This window comes from Octopus sinensis, linkage group LG14 (genome assembly GCF_006345805.1).
Source record: "Octopus sinensis linkage group LG14, ASM634580v1, whole genome shotgun sequence".
In the NCBI taxonomy this organism is placed as follows: Eukaryota; Metazoa; Mollusca; class Cephalopoda; order Octopoda; family Octopodidae; genus Octopus; species Octopus sinensis.
In genome coordinates this window covers 46932656-46948670 of record NC_043010.1, presented here as the reverse complement: position 1 = coordinate 46948670, position 16015 = coordinate 46932656, and the positions used below count along the sequence as shown (strand labels likewise).

At 38.6% G+C, this 16015-nt stretch overlaps 1 protein-coding gene across 2 annotated transcripts in view; it reads right to left on the bottom strand.

Annotated features, from left to right (window-relative positions):
* The window catches only part of LOC115218800 (fumarate hydratase, mitochondrial), a 54761-nt gene that overhangs the window by 22032 nt on the left and 16714 nt on the right, over positions 1 to 16015 (bottom strand). Inside the window, exon 1 of one of the 2 annotated variants that reach the window (XM_029788734.2) lies at positions 6521 to 6767. The exons of the other annotated variant lie outside the window; for it this stretch is intronic. Coding sequence (XP_029644594.1) covers positions 6521 to 6751 — 231 coding nt within the window. The 5' untranslated portion in view covers positions 6752 to 6767. Of the gene's footprint in view, positions 1 to 6520; positions 6768 to 16015 lie in introns of those variants that run through there. 2 annotated transcript variants of the gene reach the window in all.

Below are 16015 nucleotides of genomic sequence, written 5' to 3'. Positions count from 1 at the left end.
GTAGTTGTGAGAGGTTGGATCTGGCCAGTTTTAGCATAAAACAAGCAGAATATTTTGGCTGGATATCATCATCTTCATCATTGTTTAAATGCCTGTTTTCCATGCTGGTACGGGTTGGACGGTTTGACTGAGGACTGGAGAGCCAGCAGCTGCACCAGGTTCCAATCTGATCTGATAATATTTCTACAGCTGGATGCCCTTCCTAAAGCCAACCACTCTGAGAGTGTAGTGGGTGCTTTTTACATGCCACTGGCACAGGAGCCAGTCAGTGGGCCTGGCATTGATCCCATCTGGATAGTGCTTTTTATGTGCCACTGGCATGGGAGCCAGTCAGGAGGCACTGAACACAGCTACGAATTTGGTTTTACTTGACTCAACAGATCTTCTCAAGCATATCATATTGCCTGATGCATCAAGGGTACTTTTAAATGGGCCAGACATGCAACACTGACATTGGCCATGTCTGAGATTTCACTTTAGTTGCCAGGTTTTCTCAATCACAGCATATCTCCAAAGGTCTCAGTCTCCTGTCATTGCCTCTGTGAGGCCCAATGTTCGAAGGTCATGCTTCATCACTTCATCCCATGTCTTTCTGGGTCTGCCTCTTCCACAGTTAGTGTGTGGCACTTCCTTACACAGCTATCCTCATTCATATGTAACACATGACCATACCAGTGCAGTTGTCTCTCTTGCACACCAGATTTGATGCTTCTTATGTCCAACTTTTCTCTCAGGGCACTCACACACTGTCGTGTATGCACACTGACATTACACATCTGGTGGATCATACTAGCTTCATTTATTTCAAGCCTACACATCCTCAGCAGTCATCGCCCATGTTTGACTGCCGTGTATCATGGTAGTTTGCACACATGCATCATATAGTCTACCTTTCATCCTGAGCGAGAGAACAGTAGTTGTCATTGATTTCTTGATAGATTGTGTTTGCCAGTGAAGTAACATTATACATGCATACTGAAGTGTTTAAATCTTAGAGTTGGCAGAAAATATGTAACACAAAAAGGTTCAGCTTACAGGTCCTTCATCTGAACACACAAAGAAAAGCAATGAAAATAAGGTTATTCAATACTTTGGACTTATTCTTTGTAAGCGTGGTACTTACTCTATCAGTTTCTCATGCCAAACAGCTAAGTTACAGGGACGTAAACACACCAACATCAGTTGCCAAGCAATGGGGAGAGAGACAAACACTAAGACACACACATAAATATATGCATATACACATATATATATATATATATATGACAGGCTTCTTTCAGTTTCTGTCTACCAAATCCACTCACAAAACTTTGGTCAACCCGAGACTATAGTAGGACAACACTTGCCCAAGGTGCCACACAGCCATGCCTACCCAACCATAATTTTGAAAGGCTTTAATTTAGATCATTTTAAACATGAAGTTTGTATCATAGAAGCGGAGGTAGTTTTGAGCAGATAGTTTAATTAAGAATGTAGAAAGTGTACAATAAGTGTACATTTGGAAAGGTAGGATGCTGGTATACCCCATGAAACCTAATTGCAGTTAAAGGAAGAGAATTGACTGGAGCTTTTGCTAGAAAAAGAGTGAAAGAGAATTCACAGAACCAACTCTAAACACAATAGGCTATTTCTTTATAATAAAAGCAATAGGAAACCACAAATCAAATCTTAAGATATTTCTGTAAATGTATGTATATATATTGTATGTTGTAAGAATTCTTGTCATGACTGCAGGAGATGGTAGTTCATGTTTCACGGGTAGTTATCGATTTTCTATTCGAGTCAGGTGCAGCTGTGTGGTAAGAAGCTTGTTTCCCAACCACATGGTTCTGGTTCAGTCCCACTGCATGGCATTTTGAGCAAGTATTTTCTACAATAGCCTTGGGCCAACCTAAACCTTGTGAGTGAATATGGTGTGTGTGTATGTATATGTGTGTGTCTGTCCTCTACAACACAACTTGCCAATCGGTGTTGGTGTGTTTACACCCCCATAACAACTTAGTGGTTCGGTACCAAGCTTAAAAACAATAAACAGTACTGGGGTCGATTCATTCAACTAAAGGTGGTGCCCCAGTATGGCCACAGTCTAATGACTGTAACAAGTAAAAGATGGATGGATCTCTATTGATTTCAATGCTGAGAATTCAGTTATTCAATCAAGTGGATTTTCTGCTCAAAGAATCAGTAAGTGGTTGAGCACTCCACAGACAAGTGTACCCTTAATGTAATTCTCAGACAGAATCAGAGTGACACAGTTGACAAGGTTGTACCTTTGAATTACAGGTATGATTCATTGGACGACTTTCTTTTCAGTTTCCATCTCTCCATTTTCATTCATAAGATATAATTGGTCAACCCAAAGCTATAGAAAATAACAACTGCTTGAGATGCCACGTAGTGGTTGCAAAACAAACTTCTTGACCATTCAACCATACTGCACCTAAATACAAACATACACACTCACACATAGGCATATAGATATTTCTGTATAGAAAAGTTTTTCCTTCTGTATCAAATTTCAAGCAAAAACCTATAACAGATTTTGTGTTGAGAAACAAAACAAAATAAAAGTAATCTAAATCAAATACTTCACCAACACATCCCTTCCCTCTTTTTCATTCTCTTGTATTTATGAAGAGAGTAAGAACCTACAATGAAATGGTATACTCATATTTATTTTCGTTTGTTGATGATAATATTATGAAACTATATAAATATATATATATGTATGTATAAAGATGTGGCAGAGCATAAAATGATGAGTTGTGGATATTGAGGCACAGAAAACTGGACTAAATGCATTACACAGTTTAGTGGTTATTTCTTATGTTTTGAGTTCAAATTCCTGGGGAAACAATTTCTGCCTTTCACCTCTACAAGGTTGAGAAAATAAAGCATGAGTCATGTACAGGGATTGGTTCACTAGACTACACAGTTCCCCTGCAAATTTCTGGCCTTGTGCCAATGTAAGAAATCAATATTCTGAAGAGATATCCAATATTAACATAAATCAATAAATATGCTAAAATAATGCCAAATAGGATTTGGCATGGCACCAAATTTCTCTCATGCTGGCAGAACCCCAAATTTTCTCTGCAGCAAACTCATATGAATTAAGGCTGGGTTCATTCTCTGTTACTTCATATTGACAAAAGGATTTAGTTAAAATAGTGATATGTAGTAGTCAGACTAAGTGCTTTCAACAACTCAAGACTGCAAAAGGATTGACTCACTGTAAATAGCATTTATGGTTAGAACAGCAACCAGTAGCTGTGGTCTATCAAAGGGTTACTTTATACTAATATTAAGTATAGTTAGTTGTTTAGTTGTCCTTTTTGAAAAGTATAATGAAAAAAATACACACTCATACATCTTGCAACTTTTTTCCTTTTTACTATGACCTGTTTATAACTTATAAAATTCCCCAAATTAGAGCCTGCCATTCTGCATTTAAAAAAATTCTATTTTAATGATTTGGTCTGTGTTATATATGGTGTGTGAACACTCACACACACACACACACACACACACATTCACTGGCTTCAGTCATTGGATTGTCGCCAGGCTTGACCACCACTTCAAGGATTTAGTCAATATTATGAATTCCAATACTTATTTTTATCTCTATTTATTGAAACATAAGTTACAGGACATAAATTCAGACAGACAAACACACAGACAATGAGCTTCAGTACAATTTCTATCCATTAGATTTCATTCAAGAGGTGGTTTTAATCAACATAAAGTGGCATGACAAGGCACTTGACGCCTGAAAGTGATGCACAGTGTGACTGTGCTTAAAAACATGATTCTGTAAAGAAATTATAAGCACAAATAAATGAAACGTGTGTGTGTGTGTGTATGTGGACAGGCACATGTGTGTCTGTAAATACTTGAATGTAAACACCAATAGAGTTATTCGATAGTGAAAGTAGAGTGGTCAAAATTTTTTTCTATTAAAAGCTGAAATTTTCATGTTTCATCTTTCATGTATACATATATTATACACACACCTACATACATACAGATACCTATATATAAACACACAGACACACCATATACATATATTTACAAACATACAGGCGCTCATGTGTGAAACTGGAATCAAATTAGTAGAGTCAATTCTGCATTGGCTAAGAAACTTTAGAGCATTTATTCCAGCTTTCAAATCCTGCTATGGTCAACTTTGCTTTTCATGCTTTCAGAGTTAATAAATAAAAGTACCAGTCTAAGGTCATGAATACAGCAGACAAGACGCTTTGGGACAGCTGTTTTTGCCTCTGTGCGTTCTGAACTCCAATAGTGCCACCTGTAACCCAGGTTAAAAAATATACTCGTGTGCTTGCTTAAGCAAGTACCTAAGTATTTTAGCCAATTTCTTATATACCAGGTGACATGGAAGAATGCAGAGGGCTTTTTGAGCCTTGTGCACTCGACGAACAACAGCATCACGCGCGCACTTTCTTTTTTATATACACTCTTATTTTTAACTAGCAGAAAGTTACAAAAGTGACTCAAAGTCTTGTAGTTTAATGATAATTAAAATGTACATATTTTCAAGTATTGAGTTCTATTTCTCCTGCTTGTTCTACCAAACTTGTGTGTGCGTATTTTTAAAGCAGCGGTGTTGTTAGGGATATATATACACGAGCGCGCGTGTATAGGGATGGTTTTGACTGGGAGAAGAAACCTGCGTCTGAAGTTTCATGTATTTCTAGTAATAGATCTATGCAAATCCCTGTTACAGGAATTGTTGGTGTTATCATTGTTTAGTGCAAGTATAAAAAAAGTTTTCGATGCCCTAACAAATCTCGGGTAAGAGTCATTCAGTCGGGAACCAAGACATGCTAAATCTAATAAATCTATAATAGCACAGTCTGATTAGCAAATGTTTAGCTTCAAATCAGCCCTGATGAAGCAGGTAAGATTTATAATTAAAATCATTCCAGCCGTAATTATCCAACATAGTTTTCAGACAGAGTGCACACAGGATCATATTATTCCTTTTTTTTTTGTGTGTGTTACGGTGTGATTTGGGGGCGATATGGTTGCTATTTCTAGCAGTTTGGGCGACTGCATAGGGCCTTCCTCACTGGCTGGATTTAGCATGCTACATGTAAAGATGACTCCACTGTCCTCGTGAAGGAAGGCAGTACTTGGAGAAAACATATCTAAGTTCCAAAGAGTTTGTTGTTATTCAGAAAAATCCATTCAATAATGTTCATAATTGGATCGGATATCTGCTTTAAAATAATTTTGACTACCGACAGAAAATGTAAGCGGTTTTATATAGGAAGAGAACATGTACATGTTTTTAAGAGCATTAGCTCCGAAACTGCTTTACAACAAGGCATCGGAATCCAGTGTTTATTTCATATACCATCGAAACACTATGTGTATATATATATATATATATATATCTAAGCACATGCCTCTCATATGGACACGCAACCACTGCCGACTATAGCCGTCCCAGTACAAGGTTGGCTATATGAAATCTTTACATTTGTACATATATACAAATACTTCCATCAGGAACGTATGCACATAAACACACTGTACGTGAATTCGCACGTGTATATGTTATATATACATAAATATATCCACACAAACATAAATTACATTTAAAATACAAAGCAGCTTTCTTCATTACAAAGATATCCGTACTTCCATTTAAATATATTAACTAAATGAAAGGAAAAACCAGAAAAAAAAAAGTTTATAAACCCGGTCAAAATTGTTTGCCCGCAAATACAAACGTTTATCACCATTATTTAATCACCCAGTGTTCATGTTTAACTAAGCGAACCGATGTGGACTCAAAAGCAGACGAAATGAGGGTAGTCGTGGAAATCAATGAAAAAAGAAAAAAAAAACAAATAAAGGTCTGATAAGCTGTTTACTTTTCGATTTTCCGATAAGGACAAATTTTTAGATAATTCGTATTATTGCTACACTATAAATATTCTGTAATTTTAATCGATAAAACATATTCGGTTTTGTTACTAAATAAAATTGAGAAATCAAATTAGTCATATTTTTTTAATCAGCTTTTCTTTTAATTAATTTGTTTATTTTTCTAGTTTGGTCTGGAAGAAGTTGCCGTTTTGCCCCATGACCTTCGCAGACCCCTCCTAATATATATATATATATATTAATTTTAAAATTAATTTATATATAAATCATATAAATTTTTAAATTGAGTGGGTGTGTTGTTAAAACGAAAGTACATGTAAACTAAGAAGACAACATACACAAACACATGTATCAGATAAGCACATGAGTCTATTAATGTTTACTTTTGACGTTCGTAATATGAAAAACGCCGTGGTTTATAAGTACACGCACCTACCTTACCGGTTAATTATAAAGAAATTATTATATTCCATTATAAATTACTCGTGTCATCATCATTATAGTAACAATAATAATCATTATTACTCTCTCTATATATGTAGATTTTTCTTTTTGTCTGGAAGTAAAGATGAATGTTTAAAAAGGAAAGAAAGAAAATATATACCAGAAGAACTAAATTTCGATCCCGTATCCTTCGTCGAAATCCGGCATTCATCTTACGATTTTGAACCGTGTCCGAAATCAAAGCTTCTTGAGACTTCCAGCGCCGAATATTTTTCCTATGTACACCACATTCCCTAGCAGTTTTAGCTACGTTTCCATTGTTTTCGCGAAGCATTTTAAGGACACTGTTTTTAAACATCAACGGATAGCTTTTTCGTTTATCGTCAGCCATGTTGAATAAATAAACAAATATATATATATATGTACATACATACAAACATACACACACGCAGACGTATATTAAATATACGTGTGTTTATGTTTGTGTCTCTACTGTGTATGCGTTAAACACAATATCGATCTCTCAGCTGATTGGCCGCTTAAAAGAAAGATTTCAAATAGATTTATAACAGATGATAATCTTTACGTTCATAAATAGAAGTGTGGAGTTTATATTTTTTCGTGTACAGAACAGTGAAAAACAAAGGAAAATAAACTGTTTAGTACTAATCACGATTGCATAGTAGAAACAAGTTCGTGTCCAGCTTTCCACTTTAATTACATCGCTAATGCCCTTGAGAAAACCATGACCGTCTTGCTAGCTTATTTACCCGCGCCTCTCTCTCGGGACTGTATCTGTTTGAGAAAACATTATGCCGAAAAAAAACATTCGTGCAATCGCCTCAATGGTGAAAAAAATAATATATTAAGACAATAGATTGTTTTCATCAAATAAGATATTTTTAATATGCATTTCTGATCTTCACATGGACGAGTCAAAAGGGTAGACATGGCCGAGCGCTCGGCTAAAATACCTTGTAGTATTTAGTTTCGACCCATTACGTTCTGAATTCAAATCATTCAGGACATGACTGGCTTTTAATTCCCCTGTAGCAAATAAATAGTTTTACTGAGAATCGATTGAAGCGACTTTAAGCAATCCTTCTCTACCATTACCATCTCTGGCCTTGTGATAATGTTAGACATCACACCTCCAAGACTTAATGTTGGAGGGCGGCGGTAAGTGTAGTTGAAACAGTGAAGTCCCGTACTTCAGTTCAAATCCTGCTAAGTCAAGGATCAAGAAAACAAGCACATACACTAATAATATACTAGAGTAAATTAAACGACCAACTCTCTCCCTCTCTCTCTTACAAAGGTTAGCTTTGCAACCTAGTCCAAATATGTGTCTCATCCATCCAGGTCGAGCAACTTGCCCGGACCAATGTTAACTCTTCCATGCCAAATGTCTCGATCGAGCCATGAGGCATATGAATGTCTGCCTATCTAACTTCGGTTTTAGACACACTGGTCTTTCGCTAGCAGAAACATGACACGACTATACATGCAAGCCGTAGTTCGCTAAATGAAATGGTTGATCCCGACTGTTGACAGTTTGTAGCCTGTTCATCCACTTAGTAATGTAAATAATATTCGCCATTGACCACAATAAGTTCGTTTGCCGAAATAGAGAACAACCACCTGGTAGTTTACGTGTTATATTTAACCCACAGCCAGGACTCTGGCAGATGCTACTACTCTGGGTCAGAATAGACCTGTGAACAATTGTGGCTTATAGGTGGCTCCACACACCTCAAAACCCTGCAACTCCCGAACCAGGATCCCATTACTGGATGCAGTTTAATGTCATCCCCATAACTTCTAATTTTGACAAAAACGCATCGGTATCAATAATCGGCCCATGAAATAATACGTATTAGGATATGAGGACTAAAGATGTATTACATAAGGAGGTTGTTTGATGCTTTACTTTCTGAGTTCAAATCTTCACTATGGCTAATGGTATAAGTGCCAGTAACATTGCTGTCGGTTATATTCCATTCTTCTACATAATAAATGAGTCTTGTGATACGGCAAAATAAGTTTTGTAAGGTCACCGATATTTATAAGGTGTAATAACAGACTATATAAAGACATTTTTTTCAAAAATGGGGGGAAAATAAATACCAAAATAGGCAGTGGCAAATTAACCTCGCTTAAGGTTTTGGAATTCTTCATTGTATCCCTCCACATTCAAGGCAACCCAAACCGAATATTAAAGGATTTCTGCGGCTATACACACACACACACACACAGCTGAAAATGAGTTCCAACCAGGTGCTGGTACATCTTTCCAATCACTAGCTGTCACATTCACGATGCTACGTCGGGTTAAGAAACTGAGGACCGAGACAGTGTTGTGTGAAATGTAAAAAAGGATCTCCGTCGCTTAACTACGTGCTCACTGAATTAGATTCAAAGTGACTGAGTATTATTCCACAGACACGTTGTAACTCAATGTAATCTTTAAGCAGAACCAGCTTGACACAGTGTGGAAGCACTCCGTCGGTTACGACGACGAGGGTTCCGGTTGATCTGAATCAACGGAACAGCCTGCTCGTGAAATTAACGTGTAAGTGGCTGAGCACTCCACAGACACGTGTACCCTTAACGTAGTTCTTGGGGATTTTCAGCGTGACACAGAGAGTGACAAGGCCGGCCCTACAACAGAAACAGGAAGTAAGAGTGAGAGAAAGTTGTGGTGAAAGAGTACAGTAGGGATCACCACCATCCCCTGCCGGAGCCTCGTGGAGCTTTAGGTGTTTTCGCTCAATAAACACTCACAACGCCCGGTCTGGGAATCGAAACCGCGATCCTATGACTGCGAGTCCGCTGCCCTAACCACTGGGCCATTGCGCCTCCACTGACACAGTGTATGATAAAGCTGGACGCTTCAATTGCATGTGCAATCTATCTGGTAGGTTCCGCACAATTTTTACCTGTCATTTACAAGGCTCGGTTCGATCCAAAGCTATGATGAAGACGAACCTCTTAACATTTTGAGCACGCACGCACGCACGTACGTACGTATGTATGTATGTACGTACGTATGTATGTATGCACGCATGCATGCGCGTGTCGCAAATATGTTAAAATAGTTATTTAAAAACGCTTTTAAGATCAGCAACTGAACTTACGGTGTGATTCTTAAATGAGGGTTGAGTTAAATTTATTGCGAGGATCTGGGACTTCAAGTTATGCATATTGGTTTGTTCAACTAATGGTTGAAGGAGCCAGTAGGCGAAACAGGAATATCTTGGGCAAGTGTCTTCTATTATAGCCAGTGTTGATTTGTTGACATCCCCGTAACTTAACGGTTCGATAAAAAGTAACCGACAGAATAAGTACCAGGCTTTGAAAAAAGGTACTGGAGTCGATGTGTTCGACTAAACCCTTCAAGGCTGTGTTCCAGCATGGCCGCAGTGCAAGACTGAAATATGTAAAAGATATGTGTGTGTACACATACATACACAGCCATATATTTAACGGAGAATGTTTATATATGTTGGTTTCTTGATTTAATACCAATACGTGTCATGGATAAGGCGGCGAGCTGGCAGAAACGTTAGCACGCCGGGCGATATGCTTAGCGGATATTTCGTCTGCCGTTACGTTCTGAGTTCAAATTCCACCGAGGTCGACTTTGCCTTTCATCCTTTCGGGGTCGATGAAATAAGTACCAGTTATGCACTGGGGTCGATATCATTGACTTAATCCGTTTGTCTGTCTTTGTTTGTCCTCTCTGTGTTTAGCCCCTTGTGGGTAGTACAGAAATAGGTATTTCGTCTGCCGTTACGTTCTGAGTTCAAATTCTGCCGAGGTCGACTTTGTCCTTCATCCTTTCGGGGTCGATTAAATAAGTACCAGTTATGCACTGGGGTCGATATAATCGACTTAATCCGTTTGTTTGGCCTCTCTGTGTTTAGCTCCTTGTGGGTAATAAAGAAATAAGTATTTCGTCTGCCGTTACGTTCTGAATTCAAATTCTGCCGAGGTCGACTTTACCTTTTATACTTTCGGGGTCGATTAAATAAGTACCAGTTACATACTGAGGTCGATATAATCGACTTAATCCGTTTGTCTGTCCTTGTTTGTACCTTCTGTGTTTAGCCCCTTGTGGGTAATAAAGAAATAAGTATTTCGTCTGCCGTTACGTTCTGAATTCAAATTCTGCCGAGGTCGACTTTACCTTTCATCCTTTCGGGGTCGATAAAATAAGTACCAGTTGAGTACTGGGGCCGTGCTAATCGACTGCCCCCCCCCCAAAAAAAAACTTTCGTGCCTTGTGCCTAGAGTAGAAAATACGTGTCATGGATGACAAATGTGAATATTTTTCTTCAAATAATTTGATTTTTGGTTCTAAAAATGTTTTCGCTGTTGAGCCTACGTATAACATGAAATTTCAAAAGCAGTAGGGGCGGTCACAAACACATTCACCACTTAGTTTTTATAACAGAATAAGGCTTATTTTAGTTTTTATAACAGAGTAAGGCTTATTAAGATACGCGTTGGGCATATTGAATGAAATAGAGGACTTCGATCACCTATTTGAGATAGCTTTTGCATGAGGTGAGCTTACCAAACAAGCAGTATATATAAATATTCTCAAACCCTCTATGTTCAAGTTTCTAAAAGCTGCGCATAGGACCGGGAATATCACTACATACGTACGAAACATTCAATTCAGAATTTAGCAAGTTTGATATTCTGGCTCTGCCACAAACGCCGAGAGTACCAGATATTAAAGCACCTCTTAAACTTCTGTTTGCTACTGACTGACTGCCTTCGCAACACAGACGAAAACCATTGTTGATCACTTCATTTCTGCTGTCGGAGCATGAAACGTAGCCGATAAATATCAACGAGTTCTATTCAACACTTGGTATTCCGACCCTCTCACACGTAGTGATTTATGCTTATACAGATACACCACCGATTTCCCGGCAACTGGTGATCCAATACGTCTATTAATCCGGACACAACTACGTGAGGACGCTTAAATTTCTCGTGACTATTACTAACAACTTTTTCGCTACACACCTTTGGGTATTATTTGATACTTTCACCCGCACGATTTCCACTAAGAAAGAAAAAAACACTCGGATGTTTTGCGTAGTAGCAAGTACCCTGACCTACTAATATGCTACAAACCCCTTATTTTTGTTCAACAAAAATAGGGGGAAACCACCCCACTCCATTCCGGAATCATTGGAAAATTTTTTTTCGCTGAATAATTTCGGTGACCTCTTGGGTGGGGTGAAGCCTTGGAAATTTCACCCCTCCACCCCCATTGGGAAGCACACCCGCACAATTTTCGCTAAGAAAAAAAAATCGGATTTTTGGCGTGGAATCAAGTAATATGACTGCCTAATATGCTGCAAACCCCTTATTTTTGTTCGAAAAGAAAAAAGGGGGATTATCGCCTTTAGTCGAACAAATCGACCCCAGGACTTATTCTTTATAAGCCTAGTACTTATTCTATCGGTTTCTTTTGCCGAGCCGCTAAGTTACGGGGACGTAAACACACCAGCATCGGTACACAAACATATACATATATATAGATATATATACGACAGGCTTCTTTCAGTTTCCGTCTACCAAATCCACTCATAAGCCCTAGGCTATAGAAGACACTTGCCCAAGGTGCCACGCGGTGGGACTGAACCCGAAACCACGTAGTTGGTAAGCAAGCTACTTAATACACAGCCACTCCTGCGCCTATGCATTGGAATTTTTTTTTTCATTGAATGAATTCCGGTGACCCTTTCTCTGGGCCCGGAAAACGGGGTGGGGTGGAATGGAACCCTCAGAAATTTTACCCACTCCCAAAATTTTACAGAAATACATTTTCCAGAGTGTGAATTACATGGTTCGTTATTAAATATGGAAAAGGTAATGCCCTTCAGTTATGTTTCCAGATAGGGTCCCGGTGGTTAGGAAGTTAGTGCACGGCATTAGACTTTGCTTTAAATAGTTGCGCCTTCACATTATTACAGCTGAAGGACTGGAAGCATATTTCCACCTTTATAATATTTTTCTAGTGAATAAAGAAACGGGTGCCGTGAAGGTTCATTGATGAAAAAGAAAGTTTTAACCTGGCAACAGTCTACTAGTATTTTATTCCGGATTATTTTGTCTTCCGCTAATCCACCAAAAATCGGATAATCTGGCACAAGTCTGGAACCATGGATACCGGAAAATTGCTGGTGTAACTGTCTATCTCTGATTTCATATAAATTGCAGCTGCAATTTACTGGAATTTTGACTGACAACATTGTCCACCTACATACAAACATGTCAACATCACAATGCTTCAGTACACGACACAATTCTTAATAGAAATACTATTCCGTCTGGCCCACGGAAATATGAAATGCACGAACAAGCTTTTGATCTTATATATAAAAATCAGGTTGCAAAATGAATGAAACCTGCCTTAACTTCTACTACACTCCTACATAGCAACAGTCCAGACAGTCTGGATAACCCCCTAGTCTCCAGTCAGTCACTTCAGTACTATTTGCCATGCAACAAGGACAATTATTATTAGATTAAGTGAAGTGGCGCAAATGATTAATTAAATAACCAGACGAACTATTTTCATACTATATATTTAGCTACATTAACATTTCCGAGTTAAAATCCTGAAATAAATATCCAACTGCAGCTGAATTGTTCAACCATATCATTCTTACAAAGACTCTTGCGTCCCGCCAGAAGAAATTAATGTGTATGCTATATTTTAATGAATACTTTCTAAGAGAAATGCTAAAGCTATTACATAATGAACACGAGTACACACAATGAATGCATTTGTTTTTACACACAAAATGAAAACTAGAATTCAAATCGAATGATGACAGAGCATGAAACAAGCATGAAATAGAAATGAAGATCATTAAATATTATTTTCACTAGCTTGATAAGATTTTGTCAATTTCTTTATTAATTTATTTAGCAGCGCTATTTTGATAGTTGGAATAAAGGATTGTTTTTTCACGAACATTAGGTGATGCACAAGGAGAGTTCAATAACAATTTTTCTAGTATGAGACAGTAATCTCCATTGAACGAGAATGCTGACCTATTGTAGATATTTTTATCCATCTCTTGATTTTTAAGAACTGATGTAATATATAAGACCGTCACCCCGGCATTTATAAAAGGACAAGAGACGGCAAGTTAATAAGGAGGTGCTGAGAAATCTATAAAGCATCTCTCCACAAATATCGAATACCAAAATCCGATAAAGATTTGGTTAGAGAAACAAACACACTAGCACGGTTTTGCAGTAACTGAATAGTAATGAAAGTTCACTTTTCAGGATGTGTGCTTGTTTTTAGTATTTACGACCAAACCCTTTTGCTTTCCAAGAACGATCGATCAACTAACGATCGATTTTTAATACGAAAGTGATTTTGCGTCGATGAAAAAAAAAAAAACAGTATTGGCATGCAATTTCACGTTAAGCGTAATCTTCAGCAAGGTTTTCAATCAATGTTTTCACTGACTGATTGTAGTTTTCCTTTTCCGTATTGTTTCTCGTCCGCAACTTTACAGAATATAATTTGCTCACATTTTTTCTCCTAATTTTCTGTTGAAGATACAGTTGATATATTTACTCTATAGGTTTCATAAATTATCTGGCTTGTCAAACGTCTGTCTACTCGATAATTTAATGTCTATCTGCACACACACACACACATGTATTTTATATGTATGTGTATATGCGTGTATATTATTATTACTAATAATAATAATGATTTTAAATTTTGGCACAAGGCCAGCAATGGGAGGGATAGTCGATTACAAGCGGTATTTATTTTATCGACCTAGGAAGGATGAAAGGCAAGGTCAACCTCGGCGGAATTTGAACTCAGAACATAAAGACGGATGAAATGTCGCTAAGCTCGCCGCCTTATTAATAATAATAATCCTTTCAACAATAGGCACGAGGCCTGAAATTTGGGGGATGGGTACAGTCGATTACATCGACCCTAGTGCATAACTGGTAATTAATTTATCGACCCCGAAAGGATGAAAAGCAAAGTCGACCTCGGCGGAATTTGAACTCAGAACATAACGGCAGACGAAATACAGCTAAGCATTTCGCCCGGTGTGCTAACGATTCTGCTAGCACGCCTTCTTCTTCTTCTTCTTCTTCTTAATAATAATAATATTAAAGGAGGGCGGCAGGGCAATCGTCACTATGGATATATGACAGCAGCTGTTCGACATAACCCCACAAGCCAGTAATGCCCAGACACTGAATGAGTGCGTGCAGAATGGTTTCTTCACTCAGCACGCATCTCAGACAAGCCCGTCTGACAGGACAGCCATGCCTGTAAAGTTTATCTTGAACCAGTAATCCCCACCCTGGTTGCATTGCTGGAAATTATCCACGATAGTTCCCGACCAGAAAGTCCCCCCCCCCCGGAACAGACTGGCCAGTTTGATTTCGTTGATGTCTTGAGTCTCCCCCGAGAACGTCGTTGCATTTCTCCTCCACTAATCCTCTATGAATTTCTAAAGCGGAACATCCATTGATCCCATTGACCGACTGGTAGGAGGCTGTGAACGCCTGACAACTTTTTATGTGCCAGGCACCCAGTCTAAGTCCTTTCTTCACCCACGACTGGAGCTCTGTCAAAGAGACGAGCTACAGAAATACGTGCCTCACAAACGGAGCTCACACATGCTCGCCACCCAGAAATCATTGCAGTTGGTGGAATTTAAAAGCGTGTCTGCACATTAGAAGCCACAACAAACCTAATCTGTTTCTCTGAGGGTGCTGGCAATAGACTGACCACTTGGCCATTGGAACGCGTCCCTTCCACATGAATTTAAATAAGAGATGCTCCAACCTGGTCAAGTAGTGACCGGAACAAAGCACGATGCTCAGACAATAAATGATAATGAAGATGATGTAGGCATTCGCCACCTTTGCATGACTTTTTAGGGACAGCTTACTCTCAGCCCATTTCTGGGTAAGACTGGCCACCCTGTTCATCATCTCATTCCAGTTCTTATCTTCATGGAGGTTGGGACCAAACCAGACCCTGAGTAGTTTAACTGGTCCATTGGTCCAACATCTGATGACACCGTCTGATAGTACTGACCTGCATCTTCAGGAGCCCAAACACAAACCCACAAGGGCAGCAATTTTGGGGGAGCTGATGAGTCAATTACACTGACCCTAGTGTTCATCTGGTACTTATTTTATCAACCCCAGAAGGATGAAAGGCAAAGTTGACCTTGGCAGAACTTAAACTCAGAACGTAGTGATAGGCGAAATACTGCTAAGCATTTCATCCAGCAAGCTAACAATTCTGCCACCATAATAATAATAATAATGATAATAATAATAATAATAATAATTCTTTCTACTATAAGTACAAGGCCTGAAATTTTGGGGGAGGGCACGAGTCGATTATATCGACCCCAGTGTTTCTCTAGTACTTAATTTATCGACCCCAAACGATGAAAGGCAAAGTCGACCTTGGTAGAATTTGAACTCAGAATGTTGCGATGGGCGAAATACCACTAAGCATCTGCCAGCTCACTGCCTTAATAATAAAAATAATAATGATAATCCTTTGCACTATAAGCACAAGGCCTGAAATTTGGGGGGAAGGGGCAAGTTGATTACATCGACC